The 16469-nt window shown below is 40.4% G+C and overlaps 1 protein-coding gene across 1 annotated transcript in view; it reads right to left on the bottom strand.

Moving 5' to 3' along the window:
• Window positions 1-12242, bottom strand: part of nedd4a (NEDD4 E3 ubiquitin protein ligase a) — a 49184-nt gene extending 36942 nt beyond the window's left edge. Inside the window, exons 1-4 of the mRNA XM_088920630.1 lie at window positions 10741-12242; window positions 8508-8581; window positions 3303-3381; window positions 2363-2401 (exon numbers count right to left, since the gene is read on the bottom strand). Coding sequence (XP_088776756.1) covers window positions 2363-2401; window positions 3303-3381; window positions 8508-8581; window positions 10741-10782 — 234 coding nt within the window. The 5' untranslated portion in view covers window positions 10783-12242. The remainder of the gene's footprint in view (window positions 1-2362; window positions 2402-3302; window positions 3382-8507; window positions 8582-10740) is intronic.
• Window positions 12243-16469: the final 4227 nt, after the last annotated feature.

Genomic DNA, 16469 nt, shown 5'->3' on the forward strand with positions numbered 1-16469 from the left:
CTGGTGATTTAGAGCTCAGCCGAATGAAAAACGGCAGAAAGTGTTCCTCCAGGAAAAGGGTTGAGAACCACTGAACCACACTACATTAACCCATGAGTCTCAAACTCAGCTCCTGGAGGGTTTTTGTTCTAAAGTGAGTAGTTAATTGAACAATTAGCCTAATTATTTTCTAAATTAAATCATATATAGGATTTTTAAGGTCATTTAGGGCTGGTTACACAAGACATTAAGTTCAATAAAAGTACACTTACAAACCACACCAGAGCCTGGATAGAGGTATTACAATAATGAAGCTAATTAAGTAATTAGACCAAATATATAACTGAGAACAGGAGCAAAACAAAAAGCAGAAGACACCAGACCCTCCAAGCATCGAGTGTGAGACCCTAGTCTAACCCTTTCCACAGGAAGGTGTGTTCTTCTTCAAACAAGCATGCTTGTAAGCAGACGATTGCAGAATGCCTGGAACTTACAGGGGATACATGTTACAGGGGATTCAACTGACAGCATAAACTCTTAACATCTTGACAAGCTAACTTTAAAATTGCAAGACTGTATTCAGCAAATGTGGTTTTCTGTTCCTCTTTTTATTTCTGATGGTTGCAAAAGAAATATATTTCAACAACCACAGCTACAACAAAAAGACTAACGCTGTGGTTCTCCATATGATGCATTGTTTCAGTCAGGTGAAGAACGCTGTGACATGTTTCATGTTTCGATTAACAGAATCGGTTTTCATTAATTCTGAAAGTTATTAGACGTCTAATCTATATCTGTAACAAGTGTGCTCCACTTGCATTAGAATTCCAATATGACTGCTGTAAATATGACTTCATTTTAATTCCCTGATTCTGTCCTAAACCAATTTATGGTTTTACATAAATTTAATAATTACACAAATTTATACAATTTTTTGTATTTACTTGAGAAATTACTGAGGTTTTGGATGTGGAATGTATACATCTTCCCCCGATAACGTGGAAGATGAGGCATGCTCATTTTTTAAGTAGAAACAAGATATCTACAACGTCAGTACGAATTATTAAAAACATTTACAGACTTCATTTTGAAAATCCTGCTGTATCCATCTGCGACTAACTGCAAGCCAAAGGAATGCACATTTTGCTCCACATTGCTTGGCCTACAAACCCTGCTTTTAGCCTGGCTTGTGTAACGGAGTCCGTCTTTAGAATGTAATCATATAATGTTTTACACAGCAGGTGCTTTCAGACAGTTTTATTAAATCTCTAGCTGGCAGGAAAAGATCTGTAAATGTTTTTTAATGTGCATCATCGCCTGCAGTCTTATGTGACAAAAACAAGACTCAGACCCCGGGATAAGACTGGTCCAGTCAGTGACAAACAAAGCAACACAGCACTTTGATCGCAGTGTCAATAATAAATAAGCAAGCCTCTCACCATTTCACACAAAAAGAATACATTTTACATGGTGCAGAGTAATATTTTATGAAAAGGACAAAAACCAATGAAATGATATATTAAATGATATATTAAATTGCTGGCAGTATTACACTACTTGCAGCAAAGACAGTACCAAGGAGAATACAAAAAGGGGATTGCATTGTGCAGCATTCCATACTTTCTACCAGGGTTGTGGGAGTCTGGAAGTAGCTACACAACTGTGTCACAAGGGCTGATACACTGGCTTCTTTCAAGAAAAGACAGGATGAGAGCCTTTGCATCAGTAAGCTAACTACCAGACTGGTTCCAAATGAGATAAGACCATTTGGCCCATCGAACCTTTCTTATGTTTTAATCCACTGTAAAGGAAATCAAAGAAAAATAATTTCCTTATTTTTTTCAGAATGGAATGTGTAAAGATTTCTTTTTCCAAGATCATTTTTTCTCATCTTGCTGCAGTGGACTTCAGAATCAGCAGTGAAACATGAACCAGAGGATGCAAATGGAAACTATGTGGAAGGGTATTTAAACTGAGAACAGAAGACACCTTTTTATACAAAATATGCTACCCAGTCATATTATTAATAGCAGTGAAATGACTGGATGATTAGATATTAGCAAACATACAGGCTAGATAGGTCAAAGGAGTTCCTCAAGAGTGTAACCTCTTATTAAAAAGACTTCCTACCCAGCATTGAGCATTCTATGCTTTAAAAGTGAAAACAGAATACTTTCACATGCCCAAACTAAACAGCTCACAGAACTGTAAACAACTGACAACAAGGTAGGCCTGTGACACTGAACACTGTGCCAAAGACAGAAAGAGGCCATCCTTAGACAACTGCACATAGCAAAAACTCAGAAAAAAAGCATGATTTCAGTGCAGCTCCTCTGAGACATCACTGCTATGTTCACACTTTGCAGGCTGTCTGATTACTTACCCTGAAGAAGAATTCTTCGTTCCACTTTGGATGTAAAGTCTAAAAGCAAGAGAAATAGTGTTTTTATTCTTTAGGAGTGTTTCAAGATGTCTTCTGAACAACTATTCCAACCTCATTGTGGCAGGCCAGACTTGGAGGGGACTGCAATGACAGCTGGCCTGCCACCACAGACCCTAAAAGGCCTTCTTATTCCCTGTAAGTAGGCTCGCCAGGTGGCGATTAATTAATATGATTGGTAAAGGGCTTAGAAGGCACACTCTTACATGGGTGTATATAAGGGTTTCATGGTTTTAGTCTGGGTTGGAATTCATTAGCAATCTGGGCAGGCAGCTTTAAAATCTGCTAGTCAAAAAAGAACTGTATATTTTTTTAACATAAAGCCTGCTGCATGGTACAATATTGCCATTGTGAGCTTCATTTGTTCAGATTCCTAGAGCCACTTTAGTTACAGGTCTGGTCTGTCACATTCATGCTCAGTGTATATTATTATATATACACCTCTTTACATTATATCTGTCTTGTTTTAGTTTCATGTTGGGACCTGTAATCAATTGATCAACAACGGCCAGTGGAAAAAAATGTATGTAGAAAAAGTATATAGAAAGCAGAAATATCTGTTTTGAATAAAGATCATTTTCCCAGTAAAAGAGTATTCTTTTGAGTTGTTTCATCATAACAAACGTGCCCTTTTACGCTGGCAAGTGATAAAACCAACTGCATATTATGCAGGTCTTATCAGTGGCGCACGCCTTTCCAGAGTTTACACAGTTTACATAGACAGAGTATCTATGGAAAAAACATGCCACAGAGAAAGTAAACCATTTCACTCTCAGTATCCCCTTCAACAGAAAAGAAGAGGTGTTTTTGTTCTGAAAGGCCATGGTTCTCTCACAGGATTTATTTGTACAGATTCCTAGGCATGCAGGGAGTATTTACTTACCTTTTTAATGGTTTTTGTCTGAACACTGGTGAGTTCACCGTTGACTGGATCATACAAAGACACTCTTGTATAAGGGTCACTGTGAAAATAAAAAAGTAATAAACATCGCAATCCCAATTTTCAATGTATTTTATGTGCACCTGACTTTCTACTGTAAAATAGTTTTGTGATACAGCTCTACTGTATACATTTAACCTGATCTCTAATATTTTGAAAAGAGACTGTAAAGAAAAATCCCCTCGGGCCTTTTCATGTGGGAAGGTGTGGGAGCTCAGGAGACATTAAAATAGGAACCAGAAAACAGGGGTTTCTCTATTCTTCGTGATAACATGCAAATGAAACACTTGCAAAGCAGATGAACTTGCACGTGGCTGCAATATCTCTCTCCCTGAACTTGTATGTATATCAGACCGATCCCATGATTCATTTAGTACAAATAACAAAAACAATATTTCAGTGCTCCACTGGTATAAAACAGAGCCGATTTCCAAAACATCAGGGACACTTACAATAAAAACTGTGCTGCGACTAAAATGTAAAAAATATTATGACGAGTGGCTTTGTGCCTCCATTACAAATCATATTTACTTGTTCAAAAAAGGCAGAAGCTGCATCTGAATCTTTTTAACTAACCTATGCAGCAGAAATACTAACCTATGAAGCAGATGCTTCACGTTGACAATCACTGAAAACAGCGCCATCTAAAGGCAAAAGAGAGTAACAGCCACACAGACACTCCACATGTTTGCAAGAACTCTAGGATCCCTAGGGAGTCCTCAAATTGTACAGGAGGTCCCCCAAAACAAAGTGGAGCCCTATTGTAAGTCTAGAAAATGAGTGGGTCTGCTATTATATGTGCTTTCCAGCAATTGTTAAATTGTAACTTTGTAACAATTAGACTGTTAAGAGTCTGATTTCATTTAAACAGGGAGATATGAATTGGCAGGGATTTCTTGTAAACTAATTTACTTCCTAGCAAGTAAGACTACGTTTTACATCATCATGTGTGGTGGCATATAGATGTTTCAGATTTTTTAGTAGACCTGACAGCTCAAAGTGACTCTTGAAGGAAACATAGCACATCTAGAGTGTTTGAAGGGGAGAGAGGTAAAAAACTCCAAAATGCCAAAAAACAGAAAAGAATAATGCAAAACCTCACACAAATATCTACACAAACTTTAAATGTATCATGCCTAAACACAGAGAAAACATTTAAGCTTTGGGAAAGACACAGTGGAAATTTTTTGACTTTGTCTCTATTCAGTGGCTGACAAGTCTATGATCAGTTCTGTTCATTTCAAAGGACACTTTTCTGACATAAGATTATTCTCCTCTAGTGATAATGTCACAAAAACCTGAAAACAAATACACTCTGGCCAGGGACAGAAGTCTAATTAAAATGGCCAAGGCCATGACCATTCATAAATCGCTTGTACTTCTTCAAACCCAGTGATGAAAATACAGTACATCAAAGATCAATATAATAACCCATGTAACATCTATCCATTTTCTTGTTACTTCATCAAATTCAGGGTTGTGTGGGAGCTGGAGCCTATCCTGGCAAGCAATGGGTGCAAGGTGGGGTACACCCTGGACAGGACAAAAGTCCATTGCAGGGCACCCACAGACAGACACTGACACGCATACACTCACACCAGGGCCAGCTTTCCAAGAAGCCAATTAACCTAACAGTATGTTTTTTCGACTGTGGGAGGAAACCTATGCAAACACAGGGAGGACATACTATTCCACACAGATAGCACCCCAGGTTTAGAACTGAACCCAGGGCCCCAGTGTTGCAAGGCAACAATGCCTACCTATGCAACAAAGTACACAAAAATAAATTCCGACCCTAGAAATACAAAAATACTTTCACTGGAAACAATAGGTACATGTCAGAAATTCAACAGAAAAACACCACCTGTAAAATGAACAATACTGTAAATATCTACCGGTTTACACATCAGAGAAAAGCACAAAGCTTGTGATCTACCTTGTTCTTGAATTGCCCAGAATCAGATACTAAATAAGCCAACATCTAGGAATAAAACTGAACTGAATCTGATAACATTTAACAAAATTAAAATCTTGCAAGAAAAGGTTTGAAGTTAACCCTTAAAAGAAATGAACAAAGCACAATTTCACTTCAGGAGGACTGGCAAGTGAGTCTTACCATGGAATAAACCCTCATTTCTTTAGCACTAGCCCTCATTAAGTGTCAAATCTGTCTTATTTCAGTGTAGCTATCTGCAAAATCAATGTCATCTACTTGGCACAGCTGAATTTCAAGTGCTGCAGCATTGAATTACACCTTGAAAGTCATGAGCTTGCCAGAAAACAAGCTATTCAATAAAGCAGAATTTAACACTACAGTAGCTGTGCATGTGTACAAGTATGCACTAGCACCATCCTAGGACAGAAACGTTTTTATACAAGGAACCCAGACTTAAATCCCAGACTTAAAGAATTTTAGTGGGCAATTAATAAACAGATAATGAATCAAGAATGCTAATTTTCAATGTTTTTCATATGTTACTTTCATATGTTACTTGTTTTCTAAAGCATCTGCCACAGCACCAAAACCACAGCTGGCCTACACAACAATGGCTTTGCAAACGTAAGATCACTGGGAGAGAGCATGGCTAAACAGCTCTACAGAACAAAACCACAGCTGAAACCTATTTTGCACAGGCATCGAAAGGAACACCGAAAGAAAATTTAAACGGTATATAAGTAATGATGACAACCTAACTGGATTGTTTCAGTTCAACTTCGCCATTAATATCTCAATAGCGAATTAAAGGAAATGCTGCACTATTCAGATCACCAACACTGTATTGGGATCTATTCTATTGAACACCACTGGCTTCGACAGGAGAGAATCTCTCCACTGGCAAGTTGGACAAAATCCTGGCTCCTGACAACGAACCATGCTGTGTAAACAGTTACTCACTTAGCTGACACTTTTATGCAAACAGACTTACGCGTTTCCTTGTGTACAACTGGGCTTTTTTTTCTGATGCAGTGCCCTGTACAACAGCAATAATCGCCAGGGGTTTGAAACCACAACCTCATACTTATGGGTCTAGATCCCCTAATTACCTTTCCATATTGCTCCCTGTTACTGCACCGTAACAGGTCTGGGACTACAGTGCCTTGCGAAAGTATTCGGCCCCCTTGAACTTTTCAACCTTTTGCCACATTTCAGGCTTCAAACATAAAGATATAAATTTTTTATTTTATGTGAAGAATCACCAACAAGTGGGACACAATTGTGAAGTGGAATGAAATCTATTGGATTTTTGAAACTTTTTTAACTAATAAAAAAATGAAAAGTGGGGCGTGCAAAATTATTCGGCCCCCTTGCGTTAATACTTTGTAGAGCCACCTTTTGCTGCGATTACAGCTGCAAGTCGCTTGGGGTATGTCTCTATCAGTTTTGCACATCGAGAGACTGAAATTCTTGCCCATTCTTCCTTGCAAAACAGCTCGAGCTCAGTGAGGTTGGATGGAGAGCGTTTGTGAACAGCAGTTTTCAGCTCTTTCCACAGATTCTCGATTGGATTCAGGTCTGGACTTTGACTTGGCCATTCAAACACCTGGATACGTTTATTTGTGAACCATTCCTTTGTAGATTTTGCTGTATGTTTGGGATCATTGTCTTGTTGGAAGATAAATCTCCGTCCCAGTTTCAGGTCTTTTGCAGACTCCAACAGGTTTTCATCCAGAATGGTCCTGTATTTGGCTGCATCCATCTTCCCCTCAATTTTAACCATCTTCCCTGTCCCTGCTGAAGAAAAGCAGGCCCAAACCATGATGCTGCCACCACCATGTTTGACAGTGGGGATGGTGTGTTGAGGGTGATGAGCTGTGTTGCTTTTACGCCAAACATATCGTTTTGCATTGTGGCCAAAAAGTTCGATTTTGGTTTCATCTGACCAGAGCACCTTCTTCCACATGTTTGGGGTGTCTCCCAGGTGGCTTGTGGCAAACTTTAGACGAGACTTTTTATGGATATCTTTGAGAAATGGCTTTCTTCTTGCCACTCTTCCATAAAGGCCAGATTTGTGCAGTGTAAGACTGATTGTTGTCCTATGGACAGACTCTCCCACCTCAGCTGTAGTTCTCTGCAGTTCATCCAGAGTGATCATGGGCCTCTTGGCTGCATCTCTGATCAGTCTTCTCCTTGTCTGAGCTGAAAGTTTAGAGGGACGGCCAGGTCTTGGTAGATTTGCAGTGGTCTGATACTCCTTCCATTTCAAGATGATCGCTTGCACAGTGCTCCTTGGGATGTTTGAAGCTTGGGAAATCTTTTTGTATCCAAATCCGGCTTTAAACTTCTCCACAACAGTATTACGGACCTGCCTGGTGTGTTCCTTGGTCTTCATGATGCTCTCTGCGCTTTCAACAGAACCTTGAGACTATCACAGAGCAGGTGCATTTATACAGAGACTTGATTACACACAGGTGGATTCTATTTATCACCATCAGTCATTTAGGACAACATTGGATCATTCAGAGATCCTCGCTGAACTTCTGGAGTGAGTTTGCTGCACTGAAAGTAAAGGGGCCGAATACTTTTGCACGCCCCACTTTTCATTTTTTTATTAGTTAAAAAAGTTTCAAAAATCCAATAGATTTCGTTCCACTTCACAATTGTGTCCCACTTGTTGGTGATTCTTCACATAAAATAAAAAATGTATATCTTTATGTTTGAAGCCTGAAATGTGGCAAAAGGTTGAAAAGTTCAAGGGGGCCGAATACTTTCGCAAGGCACTGTATATAACAAAAATTACAGCTCTGAACAATTAGCTTATAAATCACCTATGAATACACTCAGGTCAATGAAATGGTCACCCCAAACTTGTTCAGGGGGGAAACTGGCAATAAATGTTTTGGTGTGTTTCCCAATATACAACAGTAACTACACACAACGTATGTGAAGCATACAGCAGGAATACACTAACTTCTTCTATCCATATAGGAAAAATCATGAAGATGCCACTTCTTCATTAGTCAATGAAACCACAGTTAATCAGCTGTTCTTCTATAAAAAATGACAATCTTCTGAGCTGTGTAATAAATGTATTCATTTACACTTACAAATCAATCTGGAATTACCCCTTAATCCACCCACTTAACATTTTCAGGACACTCATTTCTGCTACCTGCAACTTTTTCATGAATAAAAAAAAACAAACTTACCTGGCTCCCAAAATGTCTTTCTTTGCAAGGCCAATTCCAGCAATAACTTTAACACGAAGGATCCTGGAGTCCTCCTGCAATGACAGTACAACATATTGACATTCAACTAAAAGATATGCTTTGTATTTCAAGGCAATGTACTGCAGATACATATGCCACTGCATAGAACATAGATCCTTTATTCAGTGTTAGGAACTGCTGCCTCTTCCAAAGCATTGTCCTGATGATGCAGCAATGCAATTTAGCATTTAGCAGTAATGCAATTCATTACTCTTACCGTGCAGTTTAATTTAAGACAATATGGAAAGCTACAAATATATAGGACCTGCGCAGGAATATATACAGTTTCTACAGCTAACATGGACCACACTCCTGTGCAAAAGCCAAAGTCATAATAAAGTTTATTTATATAGTGCCTTTAATGGTATCTTCTCAAAGTGCCTAACAGGAAGAGTAAAAAAAAAACACAGTTAAAGCAACAGAAAACAGTATCATAGACAGGAGATAAAATAAACACAAAGAAACACAAGGGATTGAAAATGTAGTAGAAGATGCTGGGAGCAGACGCAGACATCAATTTCAAAAAGCCATTCTGAAGAAGGTTTTGAGTCTGGATCTGAATGCACGCAAAATAGGTGACTCTCAGATATCCCTGGGGGTAGAACTCCAGGGCTATGTGGCATAACAAGAGCAGGCTCTGTCATCCACAGAGTGTAGGCAGGTTGGGGGACAATTAGGAGAACAGCATCAGACGAACGAAGAATGCAAGGTGGGGAGTAAGACAATAAGTCAGACATGTACTGAGGTGCCAAGCCATGTAGAGTCTTACAGGTGAGAATGAGGATTTTGAAGTCGACACAAAACCTGATAGGAAGCCAGTGCAAGGACTCCAGTATAGGAGTATTGTCACTTGCACACAACCTAGTCAGGACTGTGGCTGCCGAATTTTGGATATACTGAAGTTTGCTTAGTTTGGATTTAGATACCTCAGAGAGTAGAGCACTGCAGTAATAGATTCTAGAAAAGACAAAAGATGCTGAACAGCTTTTCTGCAACAGTCAGAAACAACATACGATGTACAATAGTCTGGCAATATTTCTGAGATGGAAGAATGATGATTTTACACAATTTAAAGATATTAGTACATACAGGCACAAAAACTTATTTTCACAACTTATTCAATATAGGGCTGAACAAAATCTGAAACTCAACTACCCAGAATTATATAGGCCAAACAGAAACATTTTTCATAATGATGTGTGGCCTACTGTACAGTACTTTACAAAACGCACTTGGTATTTTAGAAACACATCCCTTCACAACACTGCACCCTGACTAAGCAACAAACTGCCAGACAGTTTGTAAGAGAAAATAAAATTAAACTACTTTAAAAGGAGGCCCTAATTCTATCTAAACACACCTTTGAGAGTCAAGTATGCGGATGTTACAGTACGGGCCCTGCAGTATCACGTTGTCAACGCTGAGAGACAGAGAGAGATACTGCCAAGAGTTGCATTTCCTCTGACATGTTCAGGATAAAAGACGCAGGAAGCTATTCTGTCCTGGACGTCAGCAGCTCGGACAAGTAGTTGCTGTTTCGGGGCTCTGCTCCACAGAGAAGGCCTGCAAAGTCCAGGACACCCTCTCCCACACAACACACACTGAGGACTCCCGGACCCTCGGCTGGCTTCCGCAAACACGTCTGTTCACGCGTGTTTACAAAAAGACTCCCAGCTAGAGGATCGGTTCCGCTGTATCGATCTCAATTAGTGTCCGAAAAGCGGACTAATCTATCCACCTAGGGACTATGAACAACACTCAACAGACTAGCTAGCCAACTGAGACGAGGTGAGAATTCGCCACTTCCCGAGTTCTCAACAAATCACGTTGTGTTTTAAAATGTAAACCCACTTAAAGAATACTTCTAACAACCATCGCCAACGAACTTGAGTAGGCCTATGGATGTTTAAATGCTCAGAAGAAATTCCTTCTTTCCTTTGACAGCCAATTACAGCTGTAGAAAACGTGTTCAACATAACCTACCTTCGGTTTTATTTTACATAAATGATACTCCAGAAAATGCCACGGCCTCTACGTAATTAATCTTACATAATGATTTTTTAAAAATAATAATAATACAAGAACAACGTTTTATCTAGAAACAAAGTTGTTAAAAGTAAAGAATGAACCAGAGAAGGCGTTCATAAAATTCACAATGTACTGTAATCGTTACCTCGTCGGTCTGAAGACCACGCACTTCTGCCACCGAAGCCATCGTCGCAACTCAAACACATTCGCGCCCGTTTCGGTCTTTTATCTGTTGTAAAGCAAGAGAAGTAAAAAAAAATCACCAATATCTCTCTGCCTCTCTCATCCGCTTTCAGCGATTTCATGTAACTGTGCCGGGCTGCTGATTTGACAGACGAGCTACGCTGTGTCCATCCTTTCCTCTGCCCGCCCCTCGGCGGCGTCCGCAGGAAGAAGGTCCTTTCCGCTCCAGGCTGCCGTGTAACTTCCTCGTTCCTCTCGCCTGTGTCATTTTCCGGCTCAGATCCTGCAGTCTCTCTCTAAGGGCGACTCGGCGCTTTCCAGTACACCCCCACCCGTCCCCAAGATGAAACTTGGGAGGATTCAACCTTTATTATCGTTATGAATGCAATTATATTCCAAGCCGTTTCCATTGCGTTTCTAAATGGAAGCGTCAGAGTGGACCGTACAACCAGCAGAAGTGTATTTCTGCATCTAGAAGACATCGGAAAGGAAATGTAATTATTTTAGGAAATGTAACCTCGGGAGGAGTTCGGTTTCCTGATGGAAGGTCGCACCTGTATTCAGTATAGTACTTCACTTGATTTCTTAATTATCTCAGTAATATAATGTTTGGTGATTATTATATGAAATAGTATAAAAATGTGTACAGTATATCTGGGGAGAAGGCTACGAGCACTCAGATCTCTTATTAGTTATCTGGAACGGTCCACATTTTATTTTTAGTTCTACTGAGACTTTCACATAGCATACAGTACACCTCCCTTGTTGCCTAAAGGTGTTAACTCCTTTAGCTCCTTCCAGCAGAAAGATTAATTGCAACTGTGAATTGAAGAAGTAAACGAAGATTACATGGTCTCGAATAACATAGTCAGGCCATTCCTTTAAGTCTCTGTAAAACGCTACCAGCATCACATGTAGAGAGCTATGCTAGAACTGGTCAAACTGAGTAAATCACAGCTTTAATCAGACAAAAAAGGCTCAAGTGAAATTAAAATCATGCTGATTTTGTAGGGATGAGTTTTCTGAGGGGAGTTGCAGTAGGTTAGGGTCTCTTTGTAGAAATAATTGTATAACACTGGTAAGCCACGCTATGGAGGCAGAATAAAACATCTCTTTACTTGACTTCTATTTCTTTTTCACTGTAATAAACACTTTCCTATTTCATTTCACTGACAAGAAATACTTCCTGTTGTGTGCTGAACAAACTCTTCACGGAGTGTACCAAAAAAAAACTGGCATGAAAAAGTGCAAGCTTCTTACCATGATCTCTTCTGCAGTCTGCACAGCAAACGCCAGTGGCTGGTTTTTTGCTCTGGTGGCAGTTTAGTCATGGAGCGCTTTTCCTCTGTCAAAACTCTGCTGGCTTCCTATGAAATTTCCTTTCTTGGCCAGACAGAGTGTTGCATTGTTCTGCATTGTGCAGAACCAGGGAGCAGACAGTCTTTCTTCTACTCTAACAGCTCTGGAGTCTTTGTTTACATACCACAGCAATATGGGATTGAAAACTAGACATGCACGGACATGCTCTGTGCCTGACCGTACCCATTTTTGGGTATGTTTGGTTCCACGTTAGATTCCAGTTCTAATGGATGCCACAGTAGGACTTCCCATTGATTATACCCAGCGTTCACAGTGGTCCTCCTCAGAAGTTCGATTTTGCTTTTGTAAAAGCTCACTTGACTTCCTCCTACAAGGTGAACTTCCATTCCACCTCTGAGTGGACAATCAGACACTGTCACCCCAATGGGAGAAAAGCTCTGAAGAGCCATAAGGAGAGGCTAATATGGTCTTGTTTACTCTCGTTTACTTCTGTGGGTATAAGCTGGACATGAAACTCCTATCAGCAGATCACCCCTAAAAACACTAGAAGTGGATAATGCTTAGTTGAAAGAACCAGTGGTATAATCATCTTTTAGCAAATTCAAGCAGGGGAAAGGAAAGAAAGGGAATTTCACAACAGCTGGCTGTGATTAATCTAATGTGGAATGCACATTTCTTTCTTCATAGCACCTCATTACTCATGGACAAAGTCGGCTGTATGTTATACTTAGAAGTAAGATGTGTCTGTCAAAGCTGTGTCCAGGAGGTGGCGTTCCTCCCTTTGAAAAAGCTTCCAAGCCAAAGCCCCAGTATCCTGGCCAGGGACACAGTGGTGTAGGGGACGTTAAAAAGCTGTGTCCTAGCTCATGTCCACTCTCTGCTTGCAGAATGCCTCCCTACCTGATCTGCTGTGCAGTGGTGCGGCTGGCACACAAACACTGTCACCCGCTACTCTGGTGGGGCTGCGCATCAGGGTTGGATGACGTGGGTCCCCTCCTATATATAAAGTGCTTTGGGATGGTAGGTGCTACATAAACTACAATAAATTAATGACTATTATTAATGTGTTGAGGGATGTTGAGTATTACTTCACATTCTACAACTGCGGAATCTGCTCATTTTCTCAGTGCTCTGGAGAGAATCCAAAGCAGGCTCTTCCAGGAGAGGGGCTGGGCTGAGTCTTGGTGGTTCTTCGTAGAAGACAACTACAGGCTGATCCGGGACCTACTGGTCTGACTGGTCTGCTGTGCTCATGCCAGCGCCCCTTGATTTGGGCTGATTAGGGAATCCCAGCATGCCTTTCCTCCTTCCTCTGAAGATGGGTGCAATAAGCAGCCATATCTATCCAACAACTGCCAAAAGATGAAGTTGAAAAAAACAATTGCTTTTGCTTTGTAGTAAAGCACTGAACGGACAGATAACTATTATCACTCAAAAGAGAAAATAAAGCTAAAAAAAGATAGATTAGAAAGCAGAGAACAAATATCACAAAACAAAGCTCTCGGGTTTTATCTGCTATATTAGCAGTTTATAATTAACATGTCTAAACTGTGCTCATTCATTTCATCCAGTTTAGGATCACAGGAGAGCTGGAGCCTAAGCTGGCAAGAAATGGGCACAAGGCAGGATACACCCTGGGCACACACAGACGCAAACATACAGACACTCACTCCAGTGCCAGTTTTCCCATAGGCATATTAACATACCAGCATATCTTTGGATTGCGGGAGGAAACTCACACAAACACAGGGAGAACATACAAACTCCACATAAATAGCACCCCAGGTCTGGAATTGAACCCAGGGCCCCAGAGGCCACCATGCTGCTCCATTAAGCTATATTTCAATATAAATTAAATTGAGATGTGTTCTGATTTTTTTCAAGATGGGTAGCGTCAAATGCTCACTCAATGAAACTCATATGTGGCTTACTCATCGGATCGAATTAAAAAAGATTCAAAGACTTAAAAAGTATTGGACCAAACTTTAATATTAAAAGTTAGTATATTTGCATTAGTTTTGTTCTTGGTCCAGACACAATATTGACCGCATCGCTGCTAGGCTTGTGGCTCAACTGGAAATGCAAGTTAGCCGGCAGAGGGCACTAGAGAGCTTCACAACGCTGCATAACGGAGCCATAAAGAGGAAAAAATAACGTAACGGTTGTATTTTTCGCTGCAACATCACGTTAATCTTTGTCAGGCATCATTTTCTAAACCGAGTTCTTCAAAGACGAATCAGGCTGCTCACTTTATCTACTTTGAAGTCACCAACTTCAAACTCGGCCGCTCTTTAGGTCATTCCCTTCCAGACAGATGGCGACAGCAGCGCTAGATCTGCATTGTTGCCCGTTCCTGATCCGCCGCAATCAGTGTTTACAAACTAGCTGCGCCTTCGAGTCTCCCCCTTCTGAAAAAAAAAAGGAGAGTGACAACTGCGAGGACGTCTCACATTTCCTGGTGCGATGGTCTACAGCGAAGCAGGTCGCGGAGCGCCATCCTGTGTAAACTAATTCCTGCAACGGCTTCTAAGACTACCTGCTGTGAAATCCGAGCGAAAGGCTTGTTATGGTGCCCTTGAACATCCTTATATCGTTTATAACCGAAGCTTTTGTGTATTTTCAGTGCACTTCCCCAGAAAGATGTACTTGTATAGCGCTTTCGTTCCCAAAAGATCCCAAAGCGTTTAAGTGGCTGGGAGGGGACACTACTCCTCCAAGACCTCTAGAGACTGAGGAGAAGGTTGTTTTGATCTGCATGGGTATATATTGACTGTGTCTGGATTCAAGCGCATCGTAGCCAGGGGCAGCTAGCCGTGGAATAGGAGATGAGTAATAAAATAACAGCTTTACCTGTTCCTCACAGATGTTACTGAAGAACCTACTGTAGCGGCACCACAGCAACATCAGAGCCCAGGCCAGGCAGGCTCTGACCACCTTCTGTTCATTTCTGTGTTATTTCTATTAAATTCCCTCTAGCCCCAAAGTATCCAGCCAAACATTTAACTGGAACCACATTTAAATTTCCCCTGCAAAATAACCCCCAACAGACCCCAACTTGAACAGTTAAATACAGTTGTAGAAAACGTGCCCAAGCGCCTCAGGACAGACGTGGTCTGTCTGGGAAGGGGTTGGAAAACCATTCCTGAGAACCACTGTAAGCATGGATGCCTACAGCTTAGTCTGACATGGAAGAGTCAAGAAACAATAGTGTTTATTACTCAGCACTGCAGGGCAACTGAGCCTTCAGAAACATAAGGCAACTCCATTAGTAAAAGGTAAAAAAACTCTTCTGCCAGTTTGATTTGGGATGAGTTGTAGATGTAATTCAGTCATGATACTGGTGTAATTTCAGTAATGTTATACAGCAGATGTGTAGTGTGCTCCGATATTGAAGCTGTAGCTCAATAATCTGTCCGTGTCTGTATTCTCATCATATTTCAGTTAACATTTGATTAGGATTGCTTTTTAGCAGTGCAGGAATTAGTGTAACAGAACATCTACCTTTAAAAATGTGATTTTTTTTTAAGATGACACCTGCTAAAGGTGCAGAGTGTTTATTACTGTGATCACTTCCAAGTAATGTATTACAATAGAGTTTTGTTCTATACTGAACAATTTTAACCCACACACCACCAATGCCATATCACTTCATGAATCACATCAGGTGAGCAGTCTTTGACTGATACGCTCTGTTACCTAAGTAATGGAGGAAACTGTTTCACTGTATACATATACTGTGAGGTACAGTATATTATACTCCTCTGTGCTAATTAGAGGCCTATAAGAGCAGGTAGGAGGAAAAAGGTTTCATTGGTATATAGCAAGTGTTGATTTTTACCTGATTTGCTTATATTAAGGTGATGGAATTCCCAGATTTTTTTGGAGATCCTCTACATTCCAGTTTGGGAAAAGGTCATCGTGTCAGGATTATCATGAAATGCTCCAACCATTTTACAAGAATTGTGATAACCTTATTTTAAAACCACAAAATAAATTACCACTGTTCCTGTATATATATAACACATTTTATAATTAATATTTAGAATAAGCATTTCATTGCACTTGTGCATATGACAAATAAACTGAACTGGACATTTGACACAAATGTCCTCTGAAATGTCTGAATATTTATTTGTAGAGTATCTGGAAGATGAGGTCCAGTGTGGCCACACAAGTATAGGTGCCTGTTAATCATGGTGGCTCACTCCTTCAGTCCAAGCAGTGCTGGTCTTCCTGTAAGTCTTCCACAAAACCTAGCACAGGGGAACACGCATTCTACTCTCAATTTCTTCCTCTTATTGGAGAATGTCGAGACATACTCACTGGGATTATGCAACAGCAAAAGAACAAAAAGGCAAGGAAAAATACAGC

Source organism: Atractosteus spatula, chromosome 7, assembly GCF_055471065.1.
Source record: "Atractosteus spatula isolate fAtrSpa1 chromosome 7, fAtrSpa1.hap1, whole genome shotgun sequence".
Classification (NCBI taxonomy): domain Eukaryota; kingdom Metazoa; phylum Chordata; class Actinopteri; order Semionotiformes; family Lepisosteidae; genus Atractosteus; species Atractosteus spatula.